General features: G+C 50.3%; 2 protein-coding genes across 5 annotated transcripts; one reads left to right on the forward strand and one right to left on the reverse strand.

The window, feature by feature from the left end:
• Positions 1-2013: 2013 nt before the first annotated feature.
• Positions 2014-10022, reverse strand: LOC128812318 (ovocalyxin-32-like). The gene is made up of 6 exons (XM_053986620.1): positions 9670-10022; positions 5063-5125; positions 4117-4291; positions 3372-3508; positions 2672-2734; positions 2014-2583 (listed from the first exon to the last, which is right to left on the reverse strand). Exons 1-6 carry the CDS (start codon positions 9886-9888, stop codon positions 2425-2427), a joined length of 816 nt encoding a protein of 271 aa, XP_053842595.1. The 5' UTR covers positions 9889-10022; the 3' UTR covers positions 2014-2424.
• Positions 6193-8923, forward strand: LOC128812315 (uncharacterized). Of its 4 annotated transcripts, none has more exons than XM_053986612.1 (3): positions 6193-6418; positions 7099-7191; positions 8122-8923. In XM_053986612.1, coding segments are annotated over exons 1-3 (837 nt in total). In that variant the 5' UTR covers positions 6193-6417; the 3' UTR covers positions 8865-8923. The 4 variants fall into 4 exon arrangements, with proteins under 4 accessions (XP_053842587.1, XP_053842588.1, XP_053842585.1 ...); XM_053986613.1 differs by having other exon boundaries at positions 7111-7191; XM_053986610.1 differs by lacking the exon at positions 6193-6418 and having other exon boundaries at positions 6898-7191.
• Positions 10023-10465: the final 443 nt, after the last annotated feature.

Below are 10465 nucleotides of genomic sequence, written 5' to 3' on the forward strand. Positions count from 1 at the left end.
ATCCACTTCCACTGGTGCATGAGGATGGAGCTGAGTTGCCAAGGGTGTTGGGAGGAGCTGCCTCTTCCTAAGGCTGGGAACAAGATGGAATTACTGTGTGGCTTGGAGATGTGGATTTATTGGGTTTGGGGTGTGGATTCATGTATGGGCTTGGCTTTTGGCTCTTGGTTAGAAATCCAAACCAAAGATCCCTTTTCCCAGAACCTCACAATCCAGAGGCTGAGTTGCAGCTGATGTTCAGCTCAGGAATCACTTGACTTTGCTGACTCAAAGGGGTTAGGTGAGAAGATATTCCCATAATTCTGTATTTGTAATTATTCCCAGAATGTCCACGTTGAGTTTTCTTTCCTCCTCACAGCCCTGCTCAGCTGAAAAGTGTTTTTGCAGATTCCAGTAAACAGGGAGTGAAGTTCCAGTTCAAGCCCAGCGACATTCCTGGCACAGCACTGGGGTTGCTGCTTCCCAGACAGGAACAAGTGGAGCAGCCAGGCTGCTTCTCCTCTGGAAGGGCTGGAAAATGATTTATGGCAACCTTGGGAAAGGATTTGCCAGGGCCTGGAGCTGCTGAGGGATCCCAGGCGAGATGTGGGGTGTCCGTGTGGTGCTGCCTCGGGACAAATCCCTGACTCCTGCACATCCATGGCTTTGTTTTTGGGAATGCTCAGCTGGAATTCATTCCCAGAAAAGCCCTGCAGGTTCTCAGACATTTGGAAGTTTTCTAGAACAAACAAATGTAGCGCTTTCCCCAGAATTTGGAGAGGTCTGATAAAAGCAGTGTGAACACAGGACAAGAAACAGGATGGGTATGATTTTATTTGTGCTTCTGGGGGTTTATATTTGTGCTTCTGAGGTTTATATTTGTGTTTCTGAGGTTTATATTTGTGTTTCTGAGATTTATATTTGTGTTTCTGAGGTTTATTTCTATTGATGTGATTTCTATTTCTATTTCTGGGGTTTATATTATGTTTAGACCAGTTGTGATGTGAATTCCTGGCTGATGAGTTCTGCCAGATGTGCTGGTTCTCCACCAGCCTAGGAGAGAAACAAACCCCAAGAATTCTGCTGTATGATTTGGGGTTTTAGGCTGAAACTTTGGTCTAAAAGCAGCTGGGGGAGACTTTCCTTAGAATTCCAACAGCTTTGCTACTTATCCAGAAGTTCTATGGAGTTCCTGAAGTGCTGTGAGTTTGTGAGCAGCCAGTTCCACCACGCTGGTGCTTGGGAAGTGCCTGATCCTCTATTCCAGCCCTGCAGAGGCAAAACCAAGGTAAGGAGACAAAAGCAGAACCCCAAAGTGCCAAATCCATCCTGTTTTCTTGGCTTAATTCTAAAAAAATATTTGAATCATGGCTTCTTTAAGAAATGTTGGAATTTTGCTGCCTGGTTTCACATTTTTGATGATGAGAAATGTTTTCTCCCAGCAAGAAAGAAAACACCAGGAGGGTGTGGAATGCTGCTTCCCTGAGTTTATTGGGTGCTGAGGGGAGAAGCTTCAGTCAGGAAATCAGACTTATTTGTGTAAAATACTGGAATTTGGGAAGCTGACATCACCCAGCCTAAAAACATCCAGGGAAAGCTGTTGTGTGAAATCCTTGAATTGTTGTTCCCAATTACAGCTCAAGGACTGTGAAAACAACACCCAAGTTAAACAGGAACAGCCACCCCAGAGCCTCTGTTCTCAGGAAATGAAGGATTTCATTTATCCTGCCACAAACCTGGCTGATGGGGGAAAAAGGTGACTTTGGGACAGTTTTGCACATTGCAGTGAGCAGAGGTGGGACAGTGATGGATCTGCTGGGAACCCAGCTGCAGAATTTGGTGGCACAGGACAAAGCCATGACTTTGTGGTGGGACAGGACATGGCAGGAATGACACAGGAGCTGTTCCCAAACATGGGGATTCATCCACAAGGAGCCTCCCTGGCTCTGCAGGTCTGGTTTGAGTCGAGGTGACAGAAAAGGTGGAAATTTGGGCTCCAACAGCAGCAGAAAGAAAACCAGCCTCGACCCTGAGTGATGGCATTTGGTTTATTGGAGATGTGAGTTAAAAATCAGCATCATTCTAGCCCAAAACATGACAAAAAATAGTAGGCAAATCTCTCTTAGTGACAGATTAACACTTTGCTCACGATTTTTATCCAAATATATTAATTTTGTTTACAAACGCTTAAGTAACAGTTAATTAGTGACATCAAATCAACTGCTGTATGTTCATCTGTGTATATATGGAGTAGCAGAGGGTTCAGGCGGAGCTGCAGAGCTTGAATCTCGCAGTTGAAGAAGTGACAGGAATTGATTTTGGCACAGAACAATCAGTGAAACCACTCCCAGTCGCTGACTTGCATGGAAGGATGATCCCAGCTCCAGGTCTGTCCACACAAGGACTTGCTGACTGGATCCATATCCACAGAACAGAGGATTTCACTTAAAAACTGGCTCCCTTTCCAGCTGAAGGCCCAGCAGCTGACCCAGACTCTGCCCCAGATCCCTCATCTGCACCGTGGCCCTGGGAGGCGCAGAAATGTTTCACTTTCAGAGGCTGCCCGGGGAGCCACGTCAGGCGCATGTGGCAGGAAATGATTTCCTGGAGAAGGGATTTAAACACAGATCTCGTCATCCTGATGCAGCTCCTCCCTGCTGGCAGCAGGGGTTGTTCCCCTGCACTTCCTTACCTGGGTTGGGATTTCATGTAGTAGCACAGTGTAGTCAAACTCAATAAAATCATCTTTCCTGATCTGGGCAGGTGTAAAAAAAAAAAAAAGGAAAGAATTATCAGGAACACAGGTTTATATTGTTGAAATTCAATGTCTGCTGTGATTTACTGGAGCTCAGGGAAGGAGGTGAGCAGGGCCCCGTGGCTGTGGCTGCAGTGAGATGTGTTTTGATCATGGAAAGATGGAATTAGGAGCCCTTCCTGCAGGGAATGTTTGAGGACACCAAGAGCTGTGTGGCTCGGCAGCCTGTCTGCACTGAAACCAGGTGCTAATTAATTGAATTTAACCCTCAATTACATCTGAGGATTACATGAACCTCTCCTTCAGAGAGATGCTGAATAGCTGAGGAGCCAAAGCTGGATGCTGCCCGTGGATCCCAGCTGGCTGAGGGCTCTGGAAGTGCTGCTGGATGTGCTGCAGGCCTTGGAGCTGCTGCCCAGCCCGGGGGCAGAGGCTGCTGGGCTCCGCTCTGGGGCTCAGGAACTGCAGCCCCTGCAGAAGCCACTCCTGCACATCCAGCTCGGGAGAGTTTCCCAGCAAAACCTGGACAAAGTGCTCGTGCAGAGGTGGAGCTGCTGGTGAGGAGCAGGCCCTGGGCTCTGGGGAATCCCCCGAGAGCAGGGCTCTGTGCTGCCCCTGACCCTCCTGCCCCACTCACCCACTGCCTCGCGGACTTCACTTGGGCCAGGAAGTATCCCAAGGTCTCCGTGGACTTTTCCCACATGATGGAGCTGCTGCCAGCCACAGCCAGAGCCCACACTGGCTCCAGGGCAGGCTCAATGTTGCCATAGCTGTCTGCAAGGCAAGGAGAAAGAGAAAATAATATTAATTCTGGCTGGGCAGCAGAAGAATGATGAACCCCAGAGCAGTTTTGCCTGGCACACCATTCCTGCATGGGGCTCCTCCCTATGATGCTGAACCTGTGGTCCCAGGGGAGCAGAAGTGTGGCACAGTTGACACTGCCAAGAGAGGGATCCCCGTGATGAGGTGAGAAACCCAAAAATCCACAATAATGGGAGTCCTTACCTAGCTGGGAGAAAAGATGGGATTTTTCCAAGATGGAAAAATTGTGTTGGTCATCCTCAGTGAATTTCCAACCACAGCTGGGGAGGTGTGTGGCTTTGGGCACTTGTTATTCCTGGAGGACAATCTGCATTTATTTGACTTAAAAGTGGCGTGGAGCTGCTTTTAAACCCAAGCCACCCTCCCAGGATGGTGCTGAGTGCCAGTGGTAAATCCAGAGGGGCTCTGTTCTCCCAAAAGTCCCTGGGGAGGTGGGAGTGCTCTGACAGCGGGATGGGCTCAGGGTGCTACTGCCAGCAATGTGTCTCCTTTTCAAATGCTTTGTCCCTCATGGCCTTTGAGATAAAGTGAAATACAGGTGAATATTTGGAAGAATATACCTGGAATGTTGTTTGCAGTTATTGGTTTGCTTTGGTGCCTGATCATTTGGTAAAATCTGTTGTCCTCTTCCTGGATTTCCTCCTTGTCTTTGGTGTGGGAGCACTTGATGCTGACAACAGGACGAGACTTTTTCTTTGGATACAGCACTGTAGCCAGGCAGTTCCCAGCATCTTCCTGTCCAGGGAGAGTTTAAAACTGTTCTTTTTTATCAAGATTTTATTTACCAGCAACTCACTCTTTGCATGAAGCTGTTCAGGGGTTAGGAAAGTGTCAAGAAGGATTTTATTTTTTTCCAGGAAAGAGGTTAAAGCCACAAGGCTAAAGGGATTTAGCAGAAGGTTTTAATTAATGCTTGTCCTGCTTTCAGGACATGACAACGCTCTAAGTCATCTTGGAAATATGTTTGTGAGAGCTCAAGAAACAACATTAATTGATAACAGGGACTTTCATTGTGCCAGCCTTGAAACAAAAATAATCTAAGGCTGCAGAGTAAGTTCTGAAAATCATTTGAATTCCACAAAGTGTGTGTGGAGGAAGAGGACAGTAAAATGCTGCTGACAGCTGGGGCAGGGTGAATGGAGGGGGGTGGAACTGGAAAGAACATGGAGCTGTCAACTCCTGGTTCCCATTTTGGGGTGTGGACAGCAGGAAAACAGGGACCTGAGAGGGGGAGTGGGGAGCACAGAAGGGGAACAGGGCCCACACTGTCACTGTCACCCAGCTTGGGCCCCTGCACAGTTCCACTCTGGCCTTTGGTTGCCTCAATGACTCGAGCAAGAATTCCCTTTGGGACTGAGGCCTGGTGAGCCTCAGAGCAAAGGCAGGCAGGGAGGAGCAGGAAGGTCTTTCCATGGTGGCAGATCCATTTAGGACACAAATGTCCCTGTTTTGGAGCTGCTGGAGTTGATTTAATGCCCCGGGTGAGGAGGACGAGCAGGAACTCACCCCAGTCCTGTAGTCCTCAGTGCTGAACTGCAGGTAATACTTGTGGCCAGACTCTGGGATGTTCTGGAAGAGAGAAGATGGAGCCAGCAGTGGAATTAAAGCCTTATGTGCTGCAAGGAGCTCTGAGGAGGGAAGGTCCTTCTGAAATTCCCTGGTTTTGAGTGCAGCACCACTGATTTTTAGTCTTTCTTGGTGTGTAAGGACAATTCTGGCTGCTTGCAGGACCCAAAGCAAACCTTTGTGCATTATTTATCAAAGCAAACGTTTGTGTCTTATTTATCTAACCCTGAGCCTTCCTGTTCCCAGCACACTTTTCCCAGGAACAGTTCAATGGTACAAGGTGAGTGGAGTTTCATTCCCACAGCAGATCCTCAGCTCAGCACCTGCCTGTGGCACCTACCCAGAGCTGGAAAATGCAGGTAAACAATTGCTTTAGTCACTCTATTTTTATAAAATCCCCTCCTGGAGCTTTAGGATGAGGCAAGTCCAGTGTGGAGCCAAATCTCACCATGCAGGAGGTGCAGGAAACAGAGAGGATGAGCTCAGACTTTTTGACAATTTCTTTCTTCTCTGCATCCTCCTTCTCCCCTTCTGCCCTTTTTGTGTATTGCCTCAAACATTGTCCTCCAAGTGACAGTGGGACATGGGCAGAGTAGTGAAAGCTGATTTCTGGAATGCAGGATCACCAAAGGAGGAGTGAGTGCAGTGAAATTAGGTTTAGAAGCGTCTCACCTTGTGCAAGAACCACACTGAAGTCTAAGATTGTAACTGTTGTAAAGCCACCCAAGAGGTGTTATTGCTGTGGTTTACAGCACCCCTAATCTGACTAAATTTGGGGATTTTTACAGTGACCCAGGATTACTCCTGTGTATCATCAGTCCTGTGTGGTGTTACATTTTAGTTAAACGGTATGCTCTGTTGCAGGAGAGAGAAGCTGCAATAGTCACAGGACCTTTTTAAAAGAGCACAGAATTCTGTGTGTCTGGGGGTTTTGAAGCAGAGATTCCCTCCTGACTTGCAACAACTCCCCACAGTACTGCTAGTAGCTACTACCACCCTACTACTGCTGCCTAGGCAGCTTTCAAATGATGCTACACAGCTAAAACAAATATTTAGTGAGCACCTGAGGCTTCCTGAGCTCACCAGGGAGAAGGGAGAAGCTCCATTTGGCACGAAATTGTACAAAAAGTCTTTGTAGTCCCAAAGAAAAACTTTTATTTCCACTATTTTTCCCCAGTCTCATCCCAAAATGCTGTTTCCCAATCCCAGAGTGTGGGCTGAGCAGAGCTCAGGGATGTCTGGCAACCCCCAGGGAAGCAGCCAAAGATTAAAGTGTCCAAAAAGAGAAGAAAACAAGTGAGTAATTCATTTTTCCACTCAATATCTGGGTCACAGGATTCTTTTACTTCTGGGCTCCAAATCACCACAACTTCCCTGACAGGTTTTCAGTCCTGGGAAGGCCAAACCAGGAATTTCAGAGCAGCTTCACAGCAGGTCCCCAAGGAATCAGTTTCCAATCAGTTTCCAATCAGTTTGCACTCCCCTCACTCCCCACAGGCACGGAAAGGGAGGATCCCTCTCTCCCCACATCCTGAGGAGGTTCCCATCTCTTCCCCCTCTGTTTTCCCACCAGGATTTCCCCCTGGGATCAGTTTTTGCATGGATCACTGAGCAGGGAGAAGCTGGGAAAAGGAGTCAGAGCTGGATTCTGCCTTTCCCACCCAACGTGGGGCTCTGACTGCTGGACATTAATAGAACATTTCTAAGATTTCTGGTATCAGGGAGCAGAGCTGTGGTGCTGCTGTTGTGTCCAGGTGAGGCTGTGAAATGTCCACCTGGGTATTTGAAAATTGGATTTCCTAGTCCAATTTAAGCCAATGTTGCACGAGATCACCTGGCTTTTCCCTTTCCCTTTCACCTCCCTACTCCTAAATTAGGATTTCCAGGGCAGCTTGGGATGGGAAACTGCTCCCAAAAGCTCCCCTTTCCATTCTGGGATCTTCAGCTGGCACAAACTAATGCTTCATTATCAAAAGTGTATTTTAAAGTGCAGGAGCTGCTGTGTCCTAGAAGATCCTTGGTCAAGAGAAAAGAAGGGACAACAAAAACCATCTGCATCCAGCAGCAAGGTAGGGATTATTCCAGGTTTGCCATGTTGTTGCCAGGAAAGAAAGTCTCATTTTACCTGAACTTGGAAGATCTTTCCCATCTAAGAGAGTTCCCAGTCCTGGTTCCAATTACCAGTTTCAACAGCTCATGGGCTAATAAAGTCAGTATTCAATTACAGAGCTCATTATTAAATTCCACTAAAAATTATCCTGGTTTTATGAGATCCAGTAATAGAGTAACCAATAGGAAATTAGCCCCCTTTCAAAAATAATTAAAAACCAGGCAAACCTAAAAAAATACCCAAATCCCAATATTTCTGCCTCTTGCCTTCACGTAATACAGCAAATTCCTTGCAGGAAATTCTTTTCATTTTTTTTCCAGGGGAGGACAGGAAAGAAGGAAGTGCCCACTTTTAGTGCATTTCTCCTCTTGTTTTCACAGAGTGTGCAAAAAAAAAAAAAAAAAAAAAGGAAATAAACTGCAGAAGAGTGGTTCCAGGGAGCTCCTACAGCACCCAGCACTGCGGAAATAAGGAGCAATTTCACTTCTCTATAATGAGCCAATTATTTTCCTTCCTGTATGAGGAGGCAGGTGGCTGATAGAGGGTGGAAAAACCCCTTTCCCTCCCCACAAATATTCACTTATTCTTCAGCCAGGCACAGGTGTTTATATACGGAAATATTTACATGTAGACATATGCAAAGTGCCCAGGAGATACAGAAGGAGCGTGTGTACTTTTGGAGAGTAAAAAAATAACAGAGAATTCCTGTCATAGGTGTTTGTAGCAATTTCACAGGAAAACTTCAATATCCCAAGAGCACTTCCATGCACAGCACCCAGTGATCTCTATAATACAGGGGCTGCATTAATTAATGCATCTTAGATATTTCTAGTTGGTTTGGGATATCTTTTTTAAAGGGGGAGATTTAACACTACACCCTCTTACTCAGTTTTAGGAGCTGCACAGGACAAGTGGTGGAAGATCTCCAGATCCTGGAAAGGATCCAGTGGAATCCAGTGCTGCCTTTGGCACCTCGCACTGGGAACCCAGAACAAGCAGCCCTTGCTCTCAGGAGCTGCCCAGCAGAATCCAGGATCCAGAATTTGTTCTCCTGGGAACACAGAACAAGCAGCCCTTGCTCTCAGGAGCTGCCCAGCAGAATCCAGGATCCAGAATTTGTTCTCCTGGGGACCCAGAACAAGCAGCCCTTGCTCTCAGGAGCTGCCCAGCAGAATCCAGGATCCAGAATTTGTTCTCCTGGGGACCCAGAACAAGCAGCCCTTGCTCTCAGGAGCTGCCCAGCAGAATCCAGGATCCAGAATTTGTTCTCCTGGGGACCCAGAACAAGCAGCCCTTGCTCTCAGGAGCTGCCCAGCAGAATCCAGGATCCAGAATTTGTTCTCCTGGGAACACAGAACAAGCAGCCCTTGCTCTCAGGAGCTGCCCAGCAGCAGGAGCACAGGGCTGGATTTAAATCCCACCCTTCGGCTCTCCAGGAAGGTGATGCATTCCTTCCAGGATCTACAGCCTGGGACAAACATTCCCCAGAAGTTTTTGCCTGATCCTGTACTTTCAGAAAGTGAACGAGCTGTAAAAAACACCCCCAAACCTGGAGGAGGAGGACTGTACCCCCAGCACCACCTCGAGCATCCCCAGCAAGCTCCCCATGACGGGAAGGCTCTGTCCCCGTAGCTGCTCCTCCCTGGGACTCCTGTTCCGTTCTGCCACCTCAATTCCATGGGATTTTTGGAAGATTAAGCTATATTTTCTGGTGGGAACCGCATCGCCTTTAGATGAAGCTCGTGGTATGAGGAAGGGACTGCGGGACAGCAGCTCCTGAGGAGAGCCAGGGATCCCATGAGGGACGAGGCTGTGGGACAGCGGTCCCTGAGGAAGGGGACAGGGGACAGCAGTCCCTGAGGAGACCCGGGTGTCCCTGAGGAAAGGGAGAAGGGACAGCGGTCCCTGAGGAGACCTGGGTATCCCTGAGGGAGGGGAGAAGGGACAGCGATCTCTGAGGAGACCCAGGTTGTCCCTGAGGAAGGGGAGAAAGGACAGCGATCTCTGAGGAAGGGGAGAAGGGACAGCGGTCCCTGAGGAGACCCGGGTATCCCTGAGGAAGGGGAGAAGGGACAGCGATCTCTGAGGAAGGGGAGAAGGGACAGCGGTCCCTGAGGAGACCCGGGTATCCCTGAGGAAGGGGAGAAGGGACAGCGATCTCTGAGGAGACCCGGGTGCCCCCGAGGAAGGAACAGATGGACAGCAGTCCCTGAGGAGAGCCAGCTGTCCCCGAGGAAGGGGAGATGGGACAGCGGTCCCTGCGGGGTCCCGGCTGTCCCCGAGGATGAGGCAGCGGCTCTTGAGGGACGCGGGAAGGCGCCCGGTGCCCTGCGTGGGAACGCGCTCAGCTCAGTTACACCTAACAATGCTAATGTAATAACTACTCTTAATTACACTTTCCCAGCGCCCCTTTACACCCCGCCGGCTCCCCGCTTACCTTCAGCGTAGCCTTGCGGACCTGCCCGAGCGCCCTGAGCCCGCCGAGGGATCCCGCCTGGAAGTTGTGGTACTGCAGGGCCACCCGCGCCGCCGCCGCGGCCGAGCGGCTGCCGGGCTCCAGCACGGCGAGGCTGCCCCGGGGAACGACGAGCACGAGGAGCAGCAGGAAGGCGGGCGGTGAGGCGCGGAGCCCCGGCAGGGCGCGGAGCCCCGGCATGGTGCGGGCAGCGGCGGGCACTGGGGCGGGCTCGGCGCCGCTCCCGTACAAATAGCGGGGCCCGGGCCGCTGCTCCCGCCCACCCTCCGCCCGCTGCCAGCGCCCGCCGGAGGGCCCGGCCCGGCGGCGACTCCGCTTCCCTCAGCCCTCCCACCCCCAGAGCCCCCGCGGGCTGAGGGGAACTGGGGGCTGAGGGCAGCCGGGACGTTATGGGGACCCGGAGGGTTGAAGATGCTGGGGGGAATTGAGAGGGAGCGGGGTACTGAGGGGAGCAGCGGGGTTGAGACTTCCGAGGGGAGCCGGGGGAATTTGAGGGGGTCGGAGGTTTCTGAGGGGAGCTGGGGGAATTTGAGGGGGTCGGAAGTTTCTGAGGGGAGCCGGGGGAATTTGAGGGGGTCGGAGGCTTCTGAGGGGGGCATGGGGAATTTTGGGGGGTGTCAGGTACTGAGGGGAGTGTGGGGCACTTGATGGCGACATGGGGTTCTGAGAGGAACCAGGAGGATTTGAGGGGCACTGAGGGCTTGGAGGGCAGCCGGGGGACTTGAGAGGGACCAGGGGTTTTAAGGGGAGCCAGGGG

The sequence above is a fragment of the Vidua macroura genome, chromosome 10 (genome assembly GCF_024509145.1).
Source record: "Vidua macroura isolate BioBank_ID:100142 chromosome 10, ASM2450914v1, whole genome shotgun sequence".
Classification (NCBI taxonomy): Eukaryota; Metazoa; Chordata; class Aves; order Passeriformes; family Viduidae; genus Vidua; species Vidua macroura.

Coding starts and splice junctions, on each gene's coding strand:
- LOC128812318 (XM_053986620.1), bottom strand. CDS start 9,888: ATGCCGGGGCTCCGCGCCCTGCCGGGGCTCCGCGCCTCACCGCCCGCC. Junction 4,292..5,062: donor CTGAGGACTACAGGACTGGG/GTGAGTTCCTGC, acceptor CTCCCTGGACAG/GAAGATGCTGGGAACTGCCT. Junction 2,584..2,671: donor TACATGAAATCCCAACCCAG/GTAAGGAAGTGC, acceptor TCCCTTCTCCAG/GAAATCATTTCCTGCCACAT.
- LOC128812315 (XM_053986610.1), top strand. CDS start 7,020: ATGGGAAACTGCTCCCAAAAGCTCCCCTTTCCATTCTGGGATCTTCAG. Junction 7,192..8,121: donor CATCTGCATCCAGCAGCAAG/GTAGGGATTATT, acceptor CCTCTTACTCAG/TTTTAGGAGCTGCACAGGAC.